Source organism: Artemia sp. Qi Xiang Cuo, chromosome 7 (assembly GCF_049724085.1).
Source record: "Artemia sp. Qi Xiang Cuo chromosome 7, ASM4972408v1, whole genome shotgun sequence".
In the NCBI taxonomy this organism is placed as follows: domain Eukaryota; kingdom Metazoa; phylum Arthropoda; class Branchiopoda; order Anostraca; family Artemiidae; genus Artemia; species Artemia sp. Qi Xiang Cuo.
In genome coordinates, this window is record NC_142800.1 from 55,436,590 (window position 1) to 55,463,997 (window position 27,408).

General features: G+C 35.9%; 1 protein-coding gene across 4 annotated transcripts in view; it reads left to right on the forward strand.

Moving 5' to 3' along the window:
• Nucleotides 1-27,408, forward strand: part of LOC148950459 (glycogen synthase kinase-3 beta-like) — a 68,768-nt gene that overhangs the window by 27,171 nt on the left and 14,189 nt on the right. For 2 of the 4 annotated variants that reach the window (XM_089091617.1, XM_089091618.1), the window contains exons 1-6: nt 1,229-1,615; nt 3,486-3,676; nt 6,156-6,239; nt 9,199-9,309; nt 14,332-14,569; nt 16,072-16,265. In XM_089091617.1, the coding sequence (XP_088947743.1) occupies nt 1,279-1,615; nt 3,486-3,676; nt 6,156-6,239; nt 9,199-9,309; nt 14,332-14,569; nt 16,072-16,265 (1,155 nt within the window). In that variant the 5' untranslated portion in view covers nt 1,229-1,278. Of the gene's footprint in view, nt 1-1,228; nt 1,616-3,485; nt 3,677-6,155; nt 6,240-9,198; nt 9,310-14,331; nt 14,570-16,071; nt 16,266-27,408 lie in introns of those variants that run through there. The other 2 variants (XM_089091619.1, XM_089091620.1) reach the window with 1 other exon arrangement.

Below are 27,408 nucleotides of genomic sequence, written 5' to 3' on the forward strand. Positions count from 1 at the left end.
TTTCGTAAGACTGTTGTTCAGTGGCAGCTGTGCACGCCCCGAAAACACGCTAAGACGTAGGTATCAAACTACAAAACCCCATTACTTCCTTTTAACCCGATCGGGAAGACATCAGGGTGGCCTTATCAATCAGAGATTATTGGTAACTCTTCTTGCATGCACCAAGCGTCTCTGGAGGTACAAGAGAAACTAAGGTCAAAGATAAGCTCGCCTACGCCTTCTGGCCTCGTAAAGGGTGTTATTGAAGTCACTCGATTTTGTGTTTTGAGGTTTTCAAAGGAATCTGAATTGAGAAAAATCATTTTTATAGCATCTAATGCTATGCATAAACCAAAGAAATGTCGTTTTGCTTGTCGTAAGCGTTCTTTGGATTTTATGTCCTATAAATGGGAGATGTTCGCAAAATCCGGTATTGCAAAGAGAAAACAAAATCCCTAATACAACAAAACAAAAAAAGAAGAAAAATCCTCCTTAAGAAGAAGGTTCTTCCAAAGAATACTTTATGCCCCACATACCAATCAGGCTTCAACATGTTCCTACAGGGAAAGGGTGCTTGCAGTAGCAGAGTACATAGAAATTTGGGCGTCTTTCTGGAGACGCATGATAATCCGAGTTAGATGCCTTAACCTCTTAGGTATGTAGGCAAGACCCTGACTTTCCCCTTCCTGCTTACGTTTGATAATTCTACTCGCGCATACCTGCCTACTAAGATGTAAATACCAACAGATGTTTCTCTGCTTCTCTCCATTTTTATCGTCCCTATCTCTTAGACTTTCCACTATTCAATGGGTTACACATTTCGTCGCCTCTTTATACTAAAAATAGGGTGGCAGAATAAGAGGTACAGGCGTGAAACTGAAGGTAGGGTCTGAGGTACTAAGTTGTTTACTCTGCCGAAAGACGGTACACAACTCTCAAAACTTTCTTTTTGTTTTGATTCTCCTCCTTCCCCTAAAGTTTTGGCTTTCTGCAAATATACTACCCAGTAAGTAGCATTAAGGATGGCAAAGCGATGACTTTCTTAGGTTGTGTATTAATTTAGTTTTGTATATTTTAAAGCCTGGGCAAAATTCTGTCACAAATAGGAGTCTTGTGCCATGGGACGATAGTCAGAAGAGAATATTTATAGCTCTTGAGAGCATTGGTCGCCATGAGAGAAAAGGAATTGGTCACCATGCCAGTGTTTCAGTATCACACTGGCTTCTGATTCGAGTTGGTGGTCTTGGAAGATGCTTAATATTGCACTTAACAAGCGAAGAAATTTTAGCACTCATTCCTATGACTAACGGGTACAGATTGCTTGACTCTGAGGAGTCAGAAATCAGTGATGCTGTCCTCCAAGGGCAAAAAATGATTAAGTTTCGTCTCAAAGACGTGCTGAAAGTTGGATCGAGTGAGAAATTTAAGCAGGATTCGATGCTTCGGGCGGCTGTAAAACTTTTGCCACCAAATCGAAGGACACGTTGCGTCACACGTAACGTAAGTTCAAATGTTGAAAGTTTCATTCCAGATATTATTAATGAAGCCAGTGTTGGACATGTTGATTTGAACATTAAAAATTTGTACGGCTTGGATTTGATTGGACAGATTTATCTCATCACCAAATTCTATATATGTAACTATTATTATTTTTTCTTTGCAATTGCTGTATTGTATTATTGCATTTGTAGATTTATGGCCTTTTACTTGCAAGTAGATTGTAGCCTATGGAAACTTAATTTTATTTCAAAGAACCGTTAGCTAAAATGGAAACGTTAACTAAAGTTCACTGGAGTACCAAAGGAATAAACTGCTAACACTGCATAAGAGGAGGGGGGGGGGGGTTGAGTTCCACCAAAATTTCATCCAAAGAATCTTATCAAGAACATGAAACAAACAGTTATGATCAGAAAATGTAAGTTTTTTGTGTATTTATCCCCCTCCATGAGAAAAATTCTACCTCCCCCTCGTTTCAGAGCTATACACACTTATACATAATGCCATTATGCAAAGTAAAAGCCCCAAAAACGGTAACACAAAACTAGATCTTTAATAAAAATTCTCTGAACCCATGATTCATATAGGTTATGCGAGTGCGTTTGCTTATTACCATCCATTCGTCTCTATTCTTCTTGAAGGGCTATAGAAAAAAGTTAATTATCTGTTAGCAAGTACACACTCGAGAATATGTATCTATAAAATCAGACAATAACCGATTTTTTGCTGTTTGTATACGGAGACAATTAGCTTCGGCTCAGTGGAAAACTACATTTTAGCTATATTTTAATAAATATTTAGTTGGTATTTTGGTTAGGCTTGGTTACAAATTGCATGCAGCCCCGCTGTAATTATCCCCCCCCCCCTAATGTGCAAATATACTGCCCAAATTTGATATATCCTATCTATCTCCCAAGCGTCTCAGTTGTTTCAACCCCGTCTCAGTTGAGTGTGCACTGGCTAACAGATAAGTACACAAAAAAATATATTCTCGCAGAAATTGGAAACTTAATACTGCTATTTTTGGATTTTTTGAAGTTTTATGTTACGGAGGAACAAAAAAAAAAAAAAAAAATTAAGATGATAGCTTCGCTTGAGCGAAAATAAAGAAAATGTCATATGATTTTGCTTTACCTGATGAAAGTGTATTATCCAAATCCTTTAGTGTGTCATTCAATTGTTTTTTGCTGGGTGTAAGTTTTTTCCCCTTCACGGTCATAGTTGTTTCTTTCGAGGAAAATACATCACCAGGCTTAATGATTCTTTCACACTACGACATAGAACCTTTCATTCTAGCATAACTTAAGACTTTATGTTATCTAATCTTACGGAGAAACTTAGAACAAATAAGTAATTTTCTTAGCTTCATGTTTTCTTAAACACATTCAGAGAAAGTTATAATAAATTAAGACTTCAAAATGTACAAAATCATCTATTTATAATGATGTCAGCCTGAAATTTGGAGGGAATATTAGCGACAAAAAGGACAGTAAATAAGTTACAGAATAGGTTTTTGCGTAAGAGCAAGTTTATGGGGCCTTTGTGGGGATCAATATATTGTATTTTCTTGAATTATTTGCTGAAAGTATATCTTATCTTATTAGTAATTCAATTTTTTTTGTCCGAAAAATATGATTTTTTCTTGGATGTTATCCTTTTTATAATAACCATATCCGTCGGGAACTAGTAAAATCAATGTGGTCAAATCAAGCCAAACGCGATAATTGATTACCAAAGCAGAACATAGAGCAAAAATATTTGGATGTTTTTGTTTATTGTGTAACATTATCTTACTTTTGTTTACTCATTACTGTTGTTGTTTTTACGTCAGGAAGAAATTTGGATTCTTTGGTAACTGATTTTGAACACCTTCATTTTTATTGTATTTATAAATGCACTCTTTAAATGACAAATTGATGTGATTTAATTGACGCAAAGTCATTTAAGAAAAAAAAATAACAGTGTGTTATGATTTAATGCTGCATTGTTTTTATACTTCCTTTTTTTAGGCAAAGATGGCAGTAAAGTCACAACTGTGGTTGCGAATCCTGGTCAAGGGCCGGAGAGGCAACAAGAAGTATCCTATACAGACGCTAAAGTGATTGGGAACGGGTCATTTGGCGTAGTGTATCAAGCTAAACTCTGCGATTCAGGGGAATTGGTCGCAATAAAGAAAGTCCTCCAAGATAAAAGATTCAAGGTATTTTATCAGCCAGATTAAATATTTAATTTCTACATTCAAGATTTCTAAAATAGTTAATATGTGATACCTGTTTTTTTTGTTTTTTAAGTTGGCAGAACTAAGATAGATAACTTGTGCCGGAGAAGTTAAAGAACGTTTAGAAGTTAGAATGGAGATTTTTTTTTTTTTTTTTCAGATTCTGCCGACATAAAGAGTCAATTTGATAATACTAGAAACAGGTTGAACTTCATTGCTTTATGTATTATGCTCTCAAGTGGTACCGGAATTAGAGGGTAGGAATAGGGGAATGCTTACTCTGAAACGGTGATCACAAGTAACCTCGACGCTATGAACCAAACTATCAAGAAATATGTTAAAAAGAATGCGTTCATGAAGCCAATGATCAAGAAATAACATTCATTATTCGTCAATTCCTTCATGTCAAAATAGCTAATAACAGTGAGCTCCACCCCCTGACATGCTCATAAAAAGTAAAGGGTGCTAATATATTTTTGTTATCTGTTGTTTTGGAGTAAACATTAATAAATCATTATAAAAAGGCATTTAGACGTCTAATAAGGGACTAGTACTAATTTTCAAGACCTACAATGTGACAATTTTACTTTGTGGGAGTTTGGAGTAATTACAGTCAGCGAACTTGAATTTGGACTCTTGGTATGTTGCAGGTGACCTTGGGAATATGACAAGTTGGCTCCAATCTCTTGAACTAAGCCTTTGGAAATTTAGAAGAGAAATTCTCTATGCATATTTTTCCGTGTTTCTCTAATAAAATGTCGTTAGATAATTATTGATGGCAATGGTTTTACGAATATTTGAGAGTATTTTGGTGTTGCACACGGGATAATCCATTCTCTTGTGAAATGTTTGATTCAAAGGTGTTAAAATTATTACCGTTAGCTCTTGATTACTTATCCAGTGATTTTTATGGGTCATAAAATGTCATGGGAGTCAACTACAACTATTTAATAAAATCAAAACGGCTTTTCCGAATTAAGACATGAATATCCCCACAAATCAAGTATGTAGCTATTGCAGATTCAAATTACTGTGTTGCATGGAAAGTATAACAAATACTGTTTCTTAAACAAGAATTTCGCTGCAGTCGCCAACCGAAGCTCAGTTGATGAGAACGTCTTTTGGTTTTGGATGACCTAGTGAAAGTGCATAAACGTGGGCGTCCAAAATCAAAACACATTCCCCTCAAAAGACAAACGTGGCGCTAGTAGAATTTTAAGTAACGTATCTGAGTCTGTATACAAAGAAGCAGTAAATGTTTTTGATTATTGTTTTATTAAAATTAACAAAGTGGGGACAACTCCCTGAAAACGGAATGTGTTTTATGCAAGGAATATGCTTTAATTTGGGAAGGGCAAATTGGGCGGGGGGAACATGGAATAATCAATAATTAATGTGAAATAAAATCAGCCTTTGATGGTTTTAGTAAAAATTCCTTCTCAAGCTTGACCTATACCTCATACCTACACCTATACCTCATGGTCCTAAGTTCTGAAAAAAATCTCCAGCGTTTTGTTTTATTCACTAAGCGAGGGTAAGGTAAGTCAATTGGAAGAGAAGGCACCAGAGCAGTAGCCCGAAGTTATGAAATAACATGTATTTGAACCATTTTAGGGGGATGAAGCCGTGTTAAATGACCTTTCGCAAAGGTAAAGATTAACTTCTCTAAAATTCTAAGCTGTAATGAACAACCATCAGGCTTATAAACTTTTTTTTTCCTATAAGAAAACGTACAATTGAATATTAAGCTGAAATGCTAATTCTTAATTTTAATTGATACCAGAGCAAGGAAATTCTTAAGTAAGCGCACATCCTTAAATGATTGGCTAATGTCAAGGACAAATAGCCAAAACCTGCACAAAATACATTTCTTAACCTAGGGATGGCCTGGTAGCCATTAATAAGTCTAAATATTGTATAAACTTAAGACATAAGACCTAATTAAAGACAATATTGCGTTTATCATATATGATATGCGTTTATTGCCTATATGATAAAATGCAAAATATCTGTTTGTATCAAGTAGCCTAGGGTTGGCCCAAAAGACACCAATAGTCTATATGGGAAATGTTGTCCATACTGATTTGTGTGCACTAGGATAAACAAACACCTGGAATGAATAAAAACGAACGGCTTAGACAGTCACAAACTAGTGCAAGGAAACATTTTAAAGGGAATAAAAAAGACAGTAAAATGTCAGCTTCCTATATATGGTTTTGCTGATTTTGCTGAAATACAACCGTTTCGTTAAATTACGCAATTAAATTGTTCCGAGTTCCGTTAATTTTCTGCAATAGAATAACAATTTTATAATAATTTTGGAGTTTATAAAATTAAAGGTGTGAATTTTGTTGAATCTCTTTGAAAGAATGAGAATTAAATAATAATTTTTGACAGTATTTCTCTGATGTTTTATTATATTTATATCGACTGATTCTAAATTATGTTATTTATCTTTTAGAATCGTGAGTTGCAAATCATGCGAAGGTTGGAGCATTGCAATATTGTCAAGCTGAAATACTATTTTTATTCTAGTGGAGACAAGGTAAGTCTTTTTTACATCAATAAAAACCTGATAATGGAGATTGCAAAAGCCTGTATGTAATGTTTTTTTTTTCTACCACTAAGATTCCAATCTTTTTGATAACCGATATTATCTGGTGCCATCCATCAGCTATGAATGTTTATTTAAATGCTGAAACTGGCCAATGGTACAATTTTACCCCAATTTTGATGATTGTCACCAACCAGAATTTTAAGGAGTACATTCCAATTGGCAAGCTTTAAACTAAAACCATGTGAATTTGAGCTTTCTTTTAACCCACTGAATGCTAGCTAAACCCTTATTATTATTAGAATCAAAAAGCGATTTTAAAAGGATAACGTGCACTAACTAAACCGGCTTCGATTCCAGAAGGATGTGCACTGCCAGGCCCGAAAGGGTTGGTATCCTTTTGATTGCATTGATTGGATTTAGCTGAATCACTGGTAAATCTTTGTTAAATATCATTGTAAATTTTCCTAGGAGAACAAAAGAAATCAAGATTAAATAGAAGAGAAGCTTATAGGCTTTAACATTTTTGGACTAGCAAATAAAAATTACTGGTGCAAGAGACAGCACTATAATACCCAGAAAAATATAAAAAAAAAGTAAAAAGAAAGCATATGCTGAAGCAGCAGATTAGGAGTAGCCGTGCGGAGTGCCTATAATAGAAAGTGAAACTCAAAAGCAAAATCACCAACAAGAAAAGTTGGGGCTTTGCTACCAGTTATAAAATTTAAGCAAGCATAAACAGCTGTAATTCCTTGAGTTATATTAGATGGCATTTGGATGTTTCTGTTTTCTTCGAAGCCAACTTAGTTTCAGTGGCCGTGCTCTTTCAGAAGGAACTTGACAATTATATACATTTACTCTTGAAAAATTTGATACTCATTTGTATTTTTGACGAATAGCATGTCCTTATACTCAATCATTGACAGTACTCGACCTGAATAAGACGGGCTTTCTTTCTAAACAAAACGGTTGACAAACGTGTGCTACTGAGTCTATTCACATCCCACGAGGTCTTGCTAACACTGTTTGATATTTGTGCTTTCAAAAAGTTTAAAACATTTGTTTATCTTTCACTTAATAGTAGTAATTATAAATAGCTTGGTCCAAACGATTCCTTCTTATATTAGTTCCAATATAAGGGAACGAATCATCATTAGAGACATTCTAACAGGATACATAAGAGTTGCTCAATCTTTTATTAACTTATCAGTGCTTTTGTCAGGAACATAGATCCTGATAATTATTCAGGAGTGTCGTGCGATCTATTCACTTCTTGTCATAGTCGATGGTGTTGCAAATTTGTACCGCCTTTCTCTAGTAATTGGCCCAAGAAAACTTGAATATTTCTGAAATCTTGTTTTTGCTTTTTTAAGAAATCTTTTTGTCTTCAACTAGTTCAAAACCACATTTTTCAAGTCGTCTTTCCTGCTCCCAGCTAAACTGGAAAACGGCATGAAAAATGGGGAAAATGTGTATATGTGAATATGTTTATGTCTAAAGAATACTTTGTTTAGGGTATGTATGTGTGTGTATTTTTTTTTGGGGGGGGGGGGGAGGGGGTTCTAAACAAAAAAAAACCAAAAAACGCAAACAAAATTTGTTTATGTTAATTTTTGTTACGTTTTTACGAGTCAGACAAACATTTAGGGGGGAAGGGGGTTCAACCCCCTAACCCCCCCCCCTGGATACGGCCTTGGGTGTGTGTGTATGTTTAAAAAAATGATAATTTAGTGAAGGAAAACTGTACCCATTTATTTCTCCATTTCACGTACTATGTAGCCATCGATTAAACTATTTGAGCTGTGTCTTCGAATCAAAGGTTCGAAATTATGCATAAATAAGTAGTAATTATATCTATGTAAGGTGTGACTTCTGTATGTAGGAATAAGATCCATCGATTCATTGACTGTCCTCCTAAGGGTTCGTTTACACATTGCGGAAATCCGTCCGTTTCTGTTCGAACTATGGCTAAAATAAAGCTGAGTTTTAAGGCAAAGATTTCAAATTATTGCAACAGCGTGACCTATGTTCTTACCCTCTTCTGGAAGCTGTTGAGCAATAGAGAGCCAAAGGACACCGTTTTTCTTGTTTTCTTATAGCCTGGGTGCGCAGGATCATACAAGCTGGGGTAGCCTTGCACCAAAATTATAAGATCGTGTAGTTTTTGGTAATCCATGCACATGGTTTTATTCATTTAAAAACCTTGCCAAGATTCCGTCCTGATTTGACCAAAACGTTGCGGAAAGCTAGAGATTTTTTCTAGCACGAAAACGGACGGAATTTTCACACGGATTGCTAATGATGAATTGCACGGATGAATTTCTGCAATGTGTAAACGAACCATAAGCCTTCTACGAGGCCTCCTGTGTAAAAAAAAAAAAAAAAATGCAACTTTTCGTAAAAAAATATAACTGCTAGCCTAGCAGTTATAAAAAAAATGCAAATTTTCGTAAAAAAATATAACTGCTAACCTAGCAGTTATAAACTAGACCTAGCAGTGCTAGGTCTAGTTTTGTATTAAGGCGCGGGGGGGGGGGGCGGTTCCGGTTTGGAATAGTCTTCCTGGATGGCCGAGAGAGTATCTTCTTTTAAAAATGAGATAAAATATTTCTTGAGGAGTAGGGATGGGCGAGGGGGGGATGGAAGTATCGGTTCGATCCACCTAATATATATATACATATATATATATATATATATATATATATATATATATATATATATATATATATATATAAACATAGTGATTAAAATATTGAGTCTTGCTATAAAGAAATCTGTATAGATGTTCAGATGGCAGGTCTGTTTGATATGATTGTTTGTGAATATTGGTCTTATAATTAAAATGAATTTTACTCTCTCTTTCTCTCCACAACGTATGTTTTAATGAAGCTATGGCCCATTGAAGACGCTTCTCAATCATATTTTTAGTTATTTTTCATTCTGATTTTAGAAAGATGAGCTTTACCTCAATCTGGTTTTGGAATTTGTACCAGAAACCGTGTATAAAGTAGCCAGGCATTATAGCAAGAGCAAGCAAACTATCCCAATCGGATTTATTAAGGTAAGTTATTTTATTTGGTGCTATTTTATAGTAATTCATTGAAGAATTATTATTTTGTTTAACTAATCATTTAATTGAAAGGTAGGGGAAGTACAATGTAATGTTTGCTCACTGTAAAAAAAAAAAAAAAGTCTGTTTTATTAGGTGAGCTGTTCAGTCTGAGAAACCTTGCTGCTTTTTTCTGGTTACTCTTCACAAGGGATTTTACTCAATGAATCAAAATTCTTCAAACGAAAATAAATTCGTTCATAAGATTGTACAGAACTGTTATCTTTTGGTGCGTCAAAGTTACAAATTTTGGATACGCGAATCAAATCCGAGACTTTGCAAATTCCCAGGTCTTCCTGTAGAACTTGGGTGATTTTTTGCCGGCTGCAATCCAAAGATGGATGCTTCTTAATAATGCTTATGATTACCTCTAATGTTTAAATTGCATAATTCGCATTCTAACTTGTACCAATCATAAATCACATGGGGCAGATAATACGTTTTGAAACTAAATCAATCCTGAAATTGAAAGTTTGCGTGTCTCTTAGATTAATAGAAGCCACCCATGGTCCTGAAGGGTTTCTTTGAATGGGTTCATCTTTGAAATCAAGTACGATTGAAAATTTGCCTTCGTCTAGCGGCTTTTGGTGGGCCTCATTTCTTTGATAGCTGCTGGAACATGTCTGTCTGTGAGACTGAAAATATTTTAGATTGGGTCACATTTTCTCTACATTGAGGTTGTGTGTGTGTTCCAAATCTGGAGTGTTGTGAGTTTAAATTTGTTTAACCTTCCTTGGTTAGATTTAACCTTGACCCAAAGGATTTTGTAGCTGTTCTACGCTGATGAAAAAGGCCTCTTTGGGAATGAAGATAATCCCGGGACTAAAAGATCTGTCCTCTCTTAGGTGATTGAGTATCCAGCATTAAAACAATAATAATAATAATTTATTTATGACCCACATATGAACATTATAAATGACACTGCGGAGTAATGTAAAATATAAAAGAAAAATAACAACATCATTACGAAATCAAACAACAACAAAAAAAAAATATAAATTAACCGATATCACGATGAAAAAAAAAAACTAAGGGGTCAGTGACAGAAACAACATTACTAGTATTCATAATCATATTAGAAGACAAACTGGCCAGTCGCGCGCAAGCATCAATGACACCATAACGGGATACAATATTTCTATTTTTAAAACGGCCGGGTAAATACATCAGATATTTACAATATCTAAAGTAACCACTTTTAAGTCTCCGTAAATCTTTTTTCCTCAGTAAGTGGTGGAATCCAGATAGAAAATTTACACCTGGAGAGCAAAAACTATTATACAGCCGGGCTAGGCCCTTACGATTATAACGCCCTCTATTTGGAGATATCTTACCATATGACACACGAATATTTTTTAATGCATTAGTAACCAACTCGGAGCAAGTTTCGTAAATGGACGGGCAAAACGATATACGATATACCAAGCCATTTGACTTTATCCAAACAAGGTAATGAAATCGAACCGAGGTTTAATGGAGATACAGAAATGCTACTATTAAAACACATAAACTCACACTTTCCCATATTAACAGATAGGCCAATATCACTTAGTAGAGAAGACAGCTTACGGAAGTTCTGAGCCAGCCCTCGACGAGAAAAACTAACTAAAAGGACATCGTCGGCGTATGCAATATAACTTACACCAATATCACGAAAAAACACAGTAGGATATAGATGTTTTAAACAAGTAGCGAGGACACATTTAAATATATAAGGAGATAAAACTCTTCCCGGTCTAACGCCTTTCCTAACAGCTACCGAATCAGAAGTATTTGACAGCCACTTAATACGTACATATGAATTATCATACCAATATCGCAATGTAGAAATAACTGAATAATTGACTCCAGAACAAGCAAGGGACTGCAAGGCCTGGGCGTGAACAACATTATCAAAAGCCCCGGAAATGTCTACTGTGCAGCAATACAATGAACGCTTCTGGGCAAAAGCTTCCTTTAACAACCGGCTGAGCACATGATGTGCCTGGGGGCAACAAACACCTCTTCTAAATCCTAGTTGAAAAGACGAAAAATCGCACTTGGAAGTTATTTCAGGCAAAAGGACATACTCAAAAATCTTACTCATAAAGCAAGATACAGTAATCGGTCTATAATTCGAGCATGAATCTGGATCTTTACCGCGTTTAAGTATAGGCGTGACACTACCGGAAAGAAAACTATCAGGTACCAGAGATTGAGCTATACAAATCTGGAATAATAACTGCAGGTGGTTCAACAATAATGGGCAATCATAAGCCCATTATCTTCAACTAAAGGGGGAGCGGCGGGGGGGAGGGAAGGTGGCTGGGTTTGAAGCTTTTCGGACAAAGCGCGTGATTCATTAAAACAGGCGTTTACCTTACTACTAAGCATGGAATATGCCGATGCGGGAATTATCGGGATTTCCCTTGCGTTCCTTATCACGAAGTCCGGCACATCTATATCTTCAGAATCGCATCTTTCAAACGCTGCAATAATATCGGCAATACTATTTTGTTGGGCGTTGTTACCAACTCGCCTGGGTGGAACTTCCCTCGGAAACGCTTTCTGGAGGAAAAGCTTTCTCGCATCTAACACATCAGTAGCCAAAAAAAAATCCAAAGCATGATCTTTAATCGAATCGTGGGAAATCCCTTGTTCGAGATTTTTCTGTATGAAATTCAACACTGGATTATAAAAAAGTTTATCTTTGGCCCAAATTCCAGGATCAATCATTTTCACTTACAGGAATATAGTCCATAAATCGTAATCCCTTATTAGACTTATGAAACCAAATTGCTTCGATTAATCGTGTCCGTAAATCATAAGCCGTAAAAACTTATGTAAATGTCCAGAAACTAGGTTAAAAGATTAAGCAAAGGTTTCATATATAGATCAGGAACTATAATCCTTTGAAATACTGCGAAGTCTAACTAACTTCACTGGGATTATAATTCAATGAAAAAGCTTACTGGTTTGACAATGTTAATAAAATATCCAATTTATGAGAGGTCCGTTCACTTTGAACTCTGAATCAATGGCCCGATTGGCCCTTAACAGGCAAAAACAAGTCCCAAAAACAGATGAATTATACCAAGTTTAAAGAAAACAGTATCTTAAATATGATGGGATTTCAGGGAGCTGGTCCTAGAGGTATATCATACTTGCTGGCCTGTGTTGTTCTTTACGCTTATGTTGCTGGATTATAAACCTTCGGCTTTAAAAATACGACCATAGGCTATTCTTGTTGAGAACGTGATGTTTTATGGTTTTACATCGTCTGTATGTGGATTTGCCGCAATGTATGGTAGAATGACTGTTGTCATGTTGCTATCTCTGAGACCTACCTGAAGGCTGTCATGATTCAAAATGACAACTCTTTTCTTTTCATGATTTTCACCTCTTGTATTGTTATTGCTTGTTTATAGAAAGAAGGGTAGTGACTTTAATATCACTTACGCCAGAGAAATTGCTATATATAGATACCTTGCAATGCATGTAAATTGAGGAATCAGAGTCTTGACCCGCGCTATTTCATCAAACCCGCCCCTCCTCTTGCCTCTGAGAAAATGTTGCTACTCCCCTCAATATTATTAACTATGGATGTCTATGAATTTCCTCATCCACGACTCAGTGGTTTATACCTGACAGAGTTAGAAAATGCCCCCGAATCTTGTTATTTTCCTAGTTTTTCAATTCATTCATCACTCTATAAATAACTCAGAAGCTTTTATTTTATGCTTGGATAGTTCGGAAAAATCAATTTAAGCCATTAAATAAACATGTAAATTGATTGTAGTCCGATGAACGGAGTTTTGTTCTAGAAATATTGGAGAAAGAAAGGTGAGAAACTAATTCTCAGTTCTTTGATTTTTGTTGTTGTGGTTTTACCTTAAATAAGATTAGGCTCAGTATACTACTATCATAAAATTTAAGAGTTTAAGTTATCACACTCATTAAAGTCGTATGCGACAGCTAAATGGAAGAGCTCAAGAGCTCTTCCTAGAACAATTTGACAAGGGGAACATAATATTGCAAAGGAGGTGCAGATTTCCTGGTTTTATTCAGGTACATACTACAACCGCATTATTACGATCCTATCTTTGTTCTAAAATTGAATGAAAATTGTCGGGATATCTGAATGGCTATTATGTCAAATTTCGTCGTTTTATTGAGGTACATACAAAGCCCCCCCCCCCCCCCCCTTGGATTCGTACCAGTGTTTTGTCCTGTATCTTAAGGTTTATGTTACTTTCCCATAATTTCTTATATAATTTCCTGTAATTCCCCTACTTTTCACGTTTTCTTTGGAATTTTCTACCTTGTCTTTCTTCTACCGCTGTATACGAGATACAACAGTCAAGCCTAAACAATTCGTTCACACATCAAAACAGTCAGACGTAAAACAATCAGATTGTTTGTAAAAAAAAAAGCAAACAATCGAACATAGAAACAATAATACTGATAATGATGTGCCAATTTAATGTACTTACAATAGCGTTAAAAATACTAATATTTATTTAATTGTTTGCTACTAATGCGTTAGATGGTCGCTTTTATATACTAATGAGAGACGAAACCCGTCCGACTGGTTATTTCTCAATAGCGGTTTCTTGAAATGGAATGCAATGAGTAGTTTTCATTGCGTTTATGATATTTAAACTGTTGTTTTTTGGGGTTGAGGGGGGAGGAGGTACCTAGGTTAGGTTACATCTTTAATATATGCTATGCTTTACCCCCCCCCCCTCCACCCCCACCCGTAATGTGCAAATATATAGCCCAAATGTGTTTATAAACTATTATATATTCATCATATTTTATTTTATTTCATTAGCATTAACCAGACTTGACTTTTTAGAAGTGACCATATAATTCACCAGTACCAATTTTTTTTTAATATTATTTAGCAAAAGATTTTCTGGTCGGTTCAAGCGAAAAAAAAGTAAGAAAATTCTTCTACTACTTGTTCTAATCATATTGTTTCTTTCTTTTCAGTTGTATATGTATCAACTATTTCGGTCTCTTGCTTATATTCATTCCCTGGGAATATGCCACAGAGACATAAAACCACAGAATTTACTTTTGGATCCAGAATCTGGTGTTTTGAAGCTATGCGATTTTGGAAGCGCCAAGCATTTGGTAACAGGAGAGCCAAATGTTTCATACATTTGTTCTAGATACTATCGTGCACCTGAATTGATATTTGGTGCCACAGACTATACTACCAACATTGGTAAGTTTAGGTAAAATCACTCCTTAATACCATGATAATTGTATGAATTGCTTGCCCAAATGGCTTGCTCAATAGTTTGTCTTCTCAACTGGTTTGAACCGTGTTAGCCGAATGGTTGACGGCACTCAATTTGCAATGGACATGCAATAGTTTTGGCAAAGCCAATTTGAGCACTTTTTCGTTGACAAGTGGGATGTATATATATATAAATATATAAATATATATATATATATATATATATATATATATATATATATATATATATATATATATATATATATATATATATATATATATATATATATATATATATATATATATATATATATATATATATATATATATATATATATATATATATATATATATATATATATATATATATATATATATAACCATATAACCATGAGTCATGTCAAAAGTAAATAAGTGTAAATAACTGTAGCAAAATGGTAGTAATAATAAGGTTGAAAATATGATGAGACTGAAAAAAAAAATTCTGAATGTAGATTATTGTTTATCTAAATCAATTGAATATGCTAGCTTTTTGCTAAAATCTTTTTTATACGACATAAAAGATTTAGTATTCTAATGACTATTTAAGAACTCTAATATGTTCTATAATATATAGGTAGGATGATCTCACCTAACGACACACCTCAAACATTTTTTCTCTGTCATAAGGGTAGGATGATCGAAATTAATACAAAAATCTGAATTGTGATATTTGTATTTTCAAAGGGGGCTCAGAACCCTTTGAGGTGCTGATGACACACTCTGAGTCCTATAAATAAATAGGTTATTAACCTTGGGCCCATATACTGGATTCCAAAAACCTAGAACAAAAAGTCCAGAAAGAGAGGATAAGGGCCACCATTATGCCTGGTGTCCAGGGGTAAGATGGCGTTTTGTAAGATTCTAGTCCCTGATAGGGAACTTTTTGCTACCTTGGAAAGCAGTTGAGTCAGTTGAGGAGAATCAGACTTTCAGGAAGAATTCCGAGCATAAATTAAATAAACACTGGCTTTCGTTTCTTCTTTTGTTATCAGTTGAGTTAGGAGAATCAGACTTTCAGGAAGAATTCCGAGCATAAATTAAATAAACACTGGCTTTCGTTTCTTCTTTTGTTATCAGTTGAGTTAGGAGAATCAGACTTTCAGGAAGAATTCCGAGCATAAATTAAATAAACACTGGCTTTCCTTTCTTCTTTTCTTATAAAGTGTTTTTTAAATACAGAAAATGAAACTGGTAAGAGAAGCGTTGTTTGTCAGTGCTTCTCTTATACATTATCGGCAGACTCGTGTGCGGCGAGAGAGATGGAGGATAGAGGGGTTTGATCGTAGGTGTTCCCATGTTGAACCATGTAACCTTGTATCTATTTCTTGTGTAGACTTTTTGAGTATCAGTGGCGTTTTAACGAGTCACCTTTAGATTGAAGCTGTTCTCCATTATTACGATACTGTTGGGAGATTTGTAGGATGTAAGAAATATTTCTTTTTTAGACGTTTGGAGTGCTGGCTGCGTTTTAGCCGAGCTGCTTCTAGGTCAGCCGATTTTCCCTGGTGACTCTGGTGTTGATCAACTAGTGGAAATTATTAAAGTTCTTGGAACTCCTACACGGGAGCAGATTCGAGAGATGAACCCCAATTATACGGAATTCAAATTTCCACAGATTAAAGCCCATCCATGGACTAAGGTTAGTGGTTGTACAAGTTTGCTTATGCTTTTTCTACGAGGTGTTTTAAGAATAAACATACAGTAGGTTTCTTCTTTAGCACACAGTAAATGACTTAGCTTTTATCTCGGGAAAAAAACGTCGTTGCAACTTGAGTTAAAATTTTATGGAATAAATGCCGATTCACATGGTAAACAGAAGAAAAGACACATTTATGTATTTATGTGATCATGGATGCACGAACTAACACTTGTATGGGGTGTGTTGTGTTTTTTCATTAAAAAGACTAAATGATCGTATCTTCGCGGGAGATAGGAGGCTTTCTCCTCTTTTTAGGAGTAAATATCTTAGCTTTGATGCAGTCTAGTCTTTTTTTCTGTTTTTCTAAGGGGGATAGAAAGTTTATCGTGTCGTGTTATATTAGAAAGGCCTTTCTTCCCCCTCTTCTTCAAACAGACAATATAGACTGTAACCTGAGCAAAAACCATTTGAAGAAGATAAGTGCCATGCTCTAGAAGTTCTAGGGAATGAAATTATATTTTGAAAGCAGAATATCCGTCCTCAACGAAAAGAAATGAATACAACTTGATAGAATTTATAAAAATGTTTAATAGCATACTTCCAATTTCTCAAACTCAACTAAGCGTCTTGTTAAATTGACACGGTGGCCTGGCTAGAGACTATTTATTTTCTTAATCTTGTATGTTTTGGTCTTTTTAAGTGGTGTAAAACCTACAATAAAAAATAAGGTCCAAGTTGATCGTGGCTCCGCCTGAACAGGTAACATTGATGGTAAAAATTCGCAAAACTCTGAAATTACGCTTTCAGGGCTCATACAGTTTATAATTTTAAAACAGTTATGAATAGAAAAGACTCTGCTTGTTTTCTTAAAAGGGATAGGAAATGAAGTCTCAACTTTCGATTGTTTAACGTTTTTTTTCTAAGTATCTCTTGTCTTATTCTAAATCGATCATGGTTCTGATGGGTAATATTTATGCCAAAGCTCTCTAAAAAATTCTTGAATTTTTTTTTTGGATTGCTCTTACAGGTTTTAATGGAGCATAGAATTCTATTTTTATTTTGTTAGTTTTGTTTAAATATGTTTTATTTTACGTTTGTTTGTATTTTATCAGAAAGAATTTTTGTTGAATTTATAGCATGATTTCTTGTTACTACTAACAACTTACTGCAGCACCAAGGATCCTGAGGCCAAGACAGCTACGGACGCTCCTCTTCCCTCCCAATCTATTCAAAGCCTCCCTCTTTACACCCTCCCAAGGAATTCCCGTTTCCCTTAAACCTGTGCTTACGGCATCCTCCAATCTCATTCAATATGGATGATCTGCTTTTTGTTTGGCCCTAGATGGGTGGCCGACAAGGACGATCTTTGGCAATTAGTCATCCTTCATCCATAGAGCTTGGCCTAGCCATTTCACCATTTCTCTCATTAAAGGCATAAGGAGCGGGATTGAACCACATTTTTATTACAGCTTACTGTTAGAGATATGGTCAGTTTGACGGGTGCCTAAAGCAATCTGTAGGCAATTTCTCTGGAAATTAGGAATTTTGGAAATCTGGAATGTAAGAAGCCGAGCATCTTACATATCGGGTTTTAGTTGCATAAAGTACTTAGCCATAAAAGGCTAATTTCTCCTTTATAGGCTAAAATCGTCAAGTTCTACATCAGTGCGAGCATGTGCACCCCGATATTCGTTTTAAGCACCTTACATTACCCCGGCATCCGTACATAAACCAACTGCGGCTGATGTGAGCCACCCCCTCTCTTTATCTCCCTAATCAGTAGGTAGTGAAATCCCTGGAAATTTTCTGAAACTTGGGCATAAATTCGCACTTATATTAGAATCCAGTGTCCACTGGAAAAAAAAATTCTGATACACTCTAAAATCTGGGCAGTTTTTTCATTCAAACATTTCCCCCCTTTTTACAAGTGTCTCTTTTGAACGATAGCGAGCCTTGGATCACTGACTATTGCATAAAGTACTGAAAACTACGACATAAAAGGAAAGTATTTAGGATATTTATCTGATCTAGCTAAAGGTAAGGATTCCGGCAACAACGATTTTATGGGGTGTCAGTTGTCTTGCGTTAGGTACACCATGTTGGTACAACTAGTTCTGAAGCATGTAAACAGACAGGAGATGCGTTGGCCAGCATTGCTCCGCTTTTCTTGAAGTACAACGAGTCCAGATCTTCCGTAAGGAATCATAGCCTCTGGATCAACTATTTAGATCTTATCCGTTCCGGAAACGACTATCTTTATGCTGAAAGAGCTGCGGACTAGGGTCACACTTAAACGCCACAAAAAAGATGATTCCGATTTTCTTCGCATCTAGAAACCATAAATACACCGCAGCTGCGCTTAACTACTTAGAAGAAATGCTACGCCTGCCTGAAAAAGTTCCAGAAGTTCACAGAGAGTTTGTAAGTGACAATTTTGTTGTGAGGAAAACAACCATGCCGTTTTGCAGCATTGCATGCGATCTGGCTTTAGAGCCGACCGTGAACCTGGACATCAATGGTCATCGAGGAGTTTCTGGTATCGTTGGTGCGACGAAAATGCCAGGGATCGATATCTGGCTACTCTCCCCTTTCTCACAGCAGTCACCAGAACGGTAAAAGCAAACCTGAATATGGATGACGAGGCAATGAAGCATCATGAAGATACCACTGCGTTTACGAATCTGACAATAAAAGGTAAAAATCGGGTTATGGACTTGGTAGAGTTGCTCGGAAACCCATTCAAGACGACAAGAACAGAGGTGTACAACTTTATGACAGGGGATAGAGCTCCAGAAGCCGTAGCAAATAGTCTGCTGAACTTCCGAGACATTGGCTTCAAAGCCATGAGCTCATATATCGACGGGACATCCACGAAAGTAAAAGTTGGCATAGTACAAACTTTCGCCTCTGTTGCCAAAAAAGGAAAAAAGAAAGAGCTATAAAGACACATTTTGGGGAAACTGAGCTGCTTAAACGAGCTCAGAGCATCTTACCGAGCAGATGTGCAGATTCAAGTCTCGACTTGGTTTTTATGGAACAACATGTAAAGGCCATGCGGACGATTCGAATGATGTGCAGTTTGGTTCGTTTTCATTTTTATTTTTTTAACAGCTAAAAAAAGAAAAAAAAATGGTCATTGTAGGCTAATTTCTGAAAGCTATGACGCTATTTCGAAAAAATCAATAGTTGCTCTAGAATTAATATTTTTTGGAAAAAAGGCATTAAGTTTGACTCGTAATGACGAGCAAAATTCAAAAAAAGCATAAAAAAAGTTACTTATGTAGGCAAAAATTTCAGAAAAACCAAAAAAACTAAGAAAAAGTATATTAAAAACCTTGTTTTCAAAATTAAATAGAGGTTAACTAAAGAAATAAAGATTGTGAGGAAAAAATAAAATATCAGGTGAAAGTACTTGTTCTTAGGATTCAGAATATGTCAAGTTTATAAAGTTTTCAGTTTATTTTACTGAGTAAAAAAAAAATTAAGAGCGGTATGACGCGTTATAGGCCAAATCTGACTTTATAGGATGAAATGACCATGTTCTACCCGCGTGCAAACTTGTGTCCCCCGATATTCGTTGTAAGAATCCCTGATTACCCTATAATCCACCCTCAAACCACCAACTACAACTGATGTGAGCCACCCCTTCCCTTTTTTTGAACGATAGCGAGCCTTGGATCACTGACTACAGGAGTAATCGTATAAAACCTAGAAAAATCGGGAGGGAGCTCCTTCGAACGTAAATTAAAACTTATCGGGTCTTTTTAAGTGACTATAAAGATTGTGCCATGGGAAAATGTCGTATTATGCCATTTTATGGCACTAAACTACGATTTTGCCCCAAAGAGGCCTAAGTTGCTATGTCATCGATTGAAAGGGTTCTTAGGCAGGGGGGGGGGGGACTGATATATAATCCCTCTTGATTCTCAGGAATATTTTTGGTCTACTCCTTTGCTATTGGTGTAAGAGGGGGGGGGTAGTAGTGTCCTCCCATTGCTACAATCTTTCTCTACATAGCATAACATAGTACATTTACATACCTACCGGCACAGATGTGGAATACACGAGACGAGCCATCATGAGACCCACCAGGATTTTTTTTTTTTGGGGGGGGGGGATAGCAAAGGCTGCTAAGAACTTTGTGTCAAGCAATTTTAAATGGTAATATTTCTCTTTTATATTCATATACAATATTTTAATGTATTCAAACACGTGTATATAATGTATTTAAACATCAAAGAACCCTATTGTAGGTGTTGCGATGGCTTCAGCCACAGAGAAGATGAAAAGTCACCCAGAAATTTTCCCCCATTTGAACCATAATACCCCTATTTGTCCATCTGAAATTTTGTAGTAAAAATGTTTTTTTAGGGCTTAATCAACCAAATTACTGTTCATCGCAAATTTTGACAATTTATTCAAATTTTGTCGGAAGTTTTAACTGCAATCCAACATTTTGATTCCCAAACAGAAAAACTGAAAAAGCAGGGCGGTAATCAATTTATAATTATTGATACATGTAATTTAACAGCAAGAAAGCGAAGTTTTAAGGGGCTGGCACCCTGCATCATATCTTGGTTAGGCCTAGGGCACGATTCGAAAAACGACCAGAAAGTAAGTTAAAAAGTTTTTCTCAACTGAAAGTAAGAAGCAACTTTAAACCTTAAAATAAGCAGATTTTATTTCTTATAATAGAGGGGGAGGGGCTGTCTCCTCCTAAATTTCTTGCTCTATAATCTATAGTTCGACTTTTTGTCCAAATTTTTTAAGAACATATTCTGAAACACAAGGGCCGTTGAATTGAAAAAAGAAGCTTTTTAAAGCACTAAAATACGCTAGCTTAACGAGCGAAAAGTGGAGTAGGGGGTAGTCCCCCGTATATATGGAGTAATTTCTGTCCGTTTTAAATTTTAAAGTTGCCCCGTACTCCTAGTTGATTTATTTTTTTTTTTTTTTAACACGACACTTCGTTGCTAATGCAGAGAAAATGGTTAATATTTCAACGCTCTCTGTCTGGTTATACAAAAATGAACATTTCTATTTATAGGGGGCTTCAACCATATTTTTTTTGCTTCAAGCATATCATCTAGAAGAAATGTCTATGAAAAACTCGAAAGGGGTCATTCAGCTCCAAATTAGAACATAAATTGTTCCTATTAAGGGTGAAAACCTATTGGTAGGCAGACAACCATGTGCCTACACGCATTTTCTTTTTTAATTTGTTGTTATGCTTCCATGGTTTTCCCCTACTCTGCTCTCTTCCCTTTGGTTTCCTCATAATTCCTTTATAGTTCCCGATTTCAAGGGGGCACAAAAGCTGTCCTTGTCCCCCTCCGCCTGCGGGCGCCAAGGCTTGTTGGACACTAAAACTTTCAATTTAACCCTCAAAAAGTTCTTTGGGTGCACCTTCCACAAAAAAAGTGACTCTGAGAGGAAAATACTAAATAATACACTGAAGGCGTATAGCTCTAAACTACAGACAAAACTATAGCGTTGGCTCAGATTAAACATGTGTTTAAACCCTTGTTAATTTTTTATTATTTACGATCTTTCTCCAGAGCCTATTATGCCATGCCCTGGGGCATATTTATTATGACTTTTGACTATTTTGAACAAAATGACGGTCAAAATTTTGATCAGACCTCTTTGGAGGTAACGGATGGAGGGGGTAACAAAAGATGCGTAGGCGGCATGGATGCCAGTTGGGGACAAATTTAGACACTCGTCTTTGTACTCTTTAAATGAGCTGTGGTTTAGATTTTCTTGTTGGATACCACACAGATGAGCAGAATTCAACACAAGTATTCAACATCATTTTTACGCAATGCAAACTGTTGTCTGTTTTGCGCTACACATCTGATACTTGCTTATCGCAACTTCCCAAGTCGTTATTGAAAATAATACCTGAATAAAATCAACAGAACGTCTACATCACCAAATGCGAGTCTGGTATGCTGCTGCTTTTGCTACACAATTCACCACATAATATTTTTCCTTGTTAATAAACATTGAGTTTAAATTATATCAATTAACCAATGCATTTAAGTGTCCATATAGAAGAGCCACATCAACTCGTTAGGACATATCCCTATAAACCTTTACGTCCTCCTTAACCAAGATAATCGTGCTGCGTGTGGCTACCTGAAAAATTTTATTAATAGATAAAGATAATATAACTGGGCTCAAGCAACTACCCTGGGGATCTCTGCTCAGAACACTACATTCCACTGCACAACACTACTCTACAAAAAGAAAGAAAAAACATGTAATGAAAATTTAAATAAGATTAAGATGGTTTATTAGTAGTATATTTTTATTTGACACAGACGAATTAAAGATAAAAACTTGATAAATCTGACCCTAATAAATTTTGCTCCTCTTTTCAAACCGAAATATTGTAAATTTCACCCAAGTTGAAGGAATTCAGGCCACCATGGCAACGAAATTCCAAATAAATGCTCAAGATGCTGATTCAAATTTGAACTAGGAATTTAAAGCCGGCTATCTCCTCCATAGTCAGTCGTGTTTGTATTTAAATTGCGTGAAATCTATTTCTAAGCGGTTTCACGGTATTTTTTTTCTCCGTAAATTTTGGTAATATGCCCAGCTTTAGTAGCCCTACTGCTGCAAATACTACGGTTTCTTTTGATGCGTGGTGCTTTTCCGTCATTGTCCTCTGGTTTTCTTCTTCGGCTATTTCTTGCCACAGTACTGCTCTCCCCCTCTTCGCAGTGTGATACCTATGGACCGACGCTATTCAAATTCTCCTTTTTCCAATACAATCCGACTCCTCTTCCTGTATTTTACCTCATATTCAGAAATTTCTATTGACATTTACCATTCATCATATGAGTATTCAAAGTAAGAAAACTCATAGCCGCATCTTCTTAAAGCACCCTCTTCAGTTTCACAGGCTGCATATATGTCAAAGTCATATTCAAACTAAATTCAACAGCCTATTCGATGCTCGTGTATTATAACGTTCGATGAAATTCTGAACAAATCGAAGCGCACTAGCCATTTCAGTGTTCAATGCTCACAAATTTAAACTAACGAGTTGCTTTTGGCAGTAAGGTTGTTTTGTAACTGAGTAACGAATAAGCTTTCTTAAATGGATTCTTGCGGTACAGCTGATTTGTGGATGTTTAAACAATTACTGCGGGAGTAGGTTGTGACGTCGTTTAGCATCTTCTACTAGACTCTAGTATCGTTGACAAGTGAAAATTTTTGTTGGTAACTTCGTGGATTTTTTTTTTCAAAATGATTGGAAAAAGTCTAATATTTTCTAATCATAGAGACTACTTAAGAGGATTTCAAAGTACTAGCATGCAAATATTCAATTTAGCTCATAGGGTATTGGCCATTTCTAGAATTTAAATAGTTTTCTTATTTATAAAAAAAAAATTAATAAAAAGATAAGCTATACTAGTAATCTATAATACGTTTGCTAAAAGGCGCTTTATAATCCTCCTCTTTTTGAGAATCCTTTGATGTGATAGCCGTAGTTTTGTCCAGATCTGTCTGATGTGCATAGTGTGATAAGCTCACAGAATTTATATTAGCTGAGTTCGTTTGGTCAGGTCCATTTCCACTGCTCTTTTCAATTGTTGAGCGGTTTTAACCGGCTAAAACTTAACATTTTTGGTTTTCGTTTCACTTCGTGCTTGATTTTGGCCTCTTTTGTCTCTATTAACTTGTGACAAAACAGAAGTAGTACACTGCAAACGTGGTGACACCATTTTAATACGTTTGCTAAAAGGTTTTTCATAATCCTTCTCTTTTCGAGAACATTTTGATATGATGACCGTAGTTTTTGCTAGACCTGTCTGATGTGCATAGTTTGATAAGCTCACCGAATTTAAATTAGCCGAGTTAGGTCGGTCAGGTCCATTTCCACTACTGTCTATTAATTGTTGAGCGGCTTTGGACCGGTTAAAACTCAACATTTTTGGATTTCGTTTCGCTTCGTACTTGATTTTGGCCTCTTTTGTCTTCCCACTAACGCGTGACCAAACAACACTAGTACACGGCAAACGTGACGACACTTTTTTAATACGTTTCCTAAAAGGTTCTTCATAGTCCTCCTCTTTTCGAGAACGTTTTGATGTGATGGCCGTAGTTTTTGCCAGAACTGTCTGATGTGCATAGTTTGATAAGCTCACACAGTTTAAATTAGCTGAGTTAGGTCGGTTAGGTACACTTCCATTGCTTATTAATTGTTGATCGGTTATTAACCGCCTAAAACTCAACAGTTTCGGTTTTCGTTCTACTTCGCACTTGATCCTGCCCTCTTTTGTCTCCCCGTTAACATGTTGCAAAACAGTACAAGTATGTTGCAAAGGTGGCGACACCATTTCAATACGTTTTCTAATATCTGCTTCATAATCCTCTTTTTTTTGAGAACCTGTTGATACGATGGCTGCAGTTTTTGCCAGAACTGTCTGATGAGCATAGTTTGATAAGCTAACAGTGTTTAATTTAGCTGAGTTAGGTTGGTCAGGTCCACTTCCATTGCTCTTTACTAAGATCTTGATTCCACTAGTGCATTGTTCCGCTTTGCTTGAAGATCCGAAGCACCTCGTTGATCTACATAAAATATCTTCGTCAGCTGTTATTACTGGATTAGGGTCTTTAAGGAAAATTTTCTCTGCAAGAGCTGCAAATAGAGAGTTTTGATCTGAAAAATTAAAAGCTTCCATAGTTTGATACATTGAACTATACTGATCCTTTATTAACATACAATGACATGTAATATTTATTTATGTCCTAAATGACGTCATAAAATACTGACGTCATCATAATATAGTGTTACCTTTTATGTTATGTATTGTTGTAACCTACGATTATGACGTCATTCACCATCTTGTATACGAAAATGCAGTTTTTTTGTAAAAATATTGATTTTGTTTAAAAAACAAAAGGCTCTAGATTTCCTTTAAATTGAAGCATTAAACACCTCTCTATGATGTTGCAGTGTCCCGCTAGTTCCGAAGAACAAAATGATTGGGGTAGAGGGGTATACAATACAAATTTCCATTTAACTCGAAGCAACTTCTTCCGGGTCCCAAGCTAGGGACAGTCATGTGAAGAAGAAATGTCGGTGCCAGCCAGGGATAAGAAATGGGTATGGAACTATAGGGCAAAGCTTTAAGAGGAATAGGTAATACCTGGTTATGGGAGAGAGTATCCCCCACGAACCATAGTTTGGTAATGCTAAGCCTTGGTAAGTTAATCACAACTGACCATGTAAGGCTACAATCTGCTGTTGGTTGAACCGACTGACTGTCATCTTTGATGTCCAAAAGGGAATCCTCCCACCATCTTCTAAAGGCAAGCGTCTCTGAAAGTCGATAGAAAAGGCCTCGAACCCCCTTTCAGGCTAATTTAATCCAGCCACATCTTTAATACTATAAATATCACCCGGCATCACCAATACCCGGCGCGCTTCTTTTCACTCTATCTCTTAATTATTTTTATTCTCCTTTAAGAGAGCAAATACTTATTCCTCCCCCTTAAGCTCGCAATTTCCGGCTGACAGAAATGACACCCGTAAAATATTACTGTCCGTCAGCTCAGACGGAATTTTCAACTTATGTGTCTTTTCTGAATTTAATTTTTTGCTCTTGCGTTTCCTTAGTTTCATTCTGCCCTGTTGTCTTCTGCCGCAGAAATCTCTGTGTAAAAGTTTGATCATTGCTTTTGTTTCATGAACTGTTGTCCTAATGTGCATATCACTTTCCGCAGAAGGAAAAAGCTACGTTCCAAGACTGAATTGCGAAGTCCAAAAAACGGGGAGCAAAAAGAAAATGCATCTCTGTTGATGCAAGGCTGCTAAAGACAGCTATATCCAGTAGAAAAAAAAAAAAATCAAAGATTCACCCCCCTTCAAACCATGTTTCCCCCCTTTCCCAACATGGGGTCGATTCATTGTGCAGGCAAGCGTATTCGAGATCGCAGTGTAAAGTCCTTCATTCATCCCTATTCTTTATCGAAAATACTAGTGTCAAATGTCTGGTCGCTTATGAACAAAATAGAAGAGGTTGAACTATGCTTGAAAAATGAACTTGTTGATATTGCTTGTATCTGTGAATCGTGGTCTGCGACTGAAGAGTATGTTGCATTTGATGGACACAGCAGTAGTATCTATGGAGCCAGAATATCACGGCATCTGCTCAAGAAGAATAAAAATGATTTTTGTGATATTAGGGTTGTTTGTGGAAACAGTCATTGAACCAGTTTTCTGAAGGCAGGTTTCTCAACTGTGCTTAAAGGAAAAGTTGACTCAACTACAATTAGCATCAAATTATACATCAAATTATTAGTTAACAATCAAATTATAAACTTGGCTTTTTTCAGTTTCACTGGTCTCTTTTCCAAAAATTATCAACCTGGAGTTCTTATTCTTGTATAAAATAAAAAAAAAAAAAAGTTTTTTTTTTTTAACTGAAAGTAAGGAACGGCGTTAAAACTTAAAATGAACGGAAATTATTCTCTTCAACGCCTCACTCTTTACGCTAAAGTTTTTCATTGTTAAAAAAATAGAGTTGTGAGAAAGTCAAACTTGAGCGTAAAGAGCGAGGCGATGAGGAGGGGACAGCCCCTTTCATAAACGGAATAATTTCTTTTCGTTTTAAGTTTTAACGTCGTTCCTTACTTTCAGTTAAAAAAACTTGTTTTTTTTTATTTCATTTTTGAACGTTTTTGAATTAACGCAGGTTTTGATTTTGGCTCACCGTACATGAATAATTAAAACAAAATTTGAATATTAATTTTACTTTTATTTGGTTAAATGGCTTTCTCGAAACTTGTTTAATTTTATTTAGCGTTTTTATTAGTAATAAATATACGTAACTTACGAATTAACTTACGTAACGAACTTGTATATTCATATATTTTTAATACGTATATTAGAGGGTTCGCCCGCTAGTCAATACCTTGTTCTTTTAAGCTAAAGTTCAAATTTTGTTCCATTCTTTAAAAATGACCCCTTAATCACAAAGGCCGTTAATTAGAATAAATAGCTCTTATGAAAGTAGTAAAAAAATCTTTGGCTTAAAGAGCGAGGTATTGACTAGGGGGTGAACCAAATCATATACGTAATGTTTTTTGTCGTTTTTAGTTTTGGTGTTGCTCCTTACTTTCA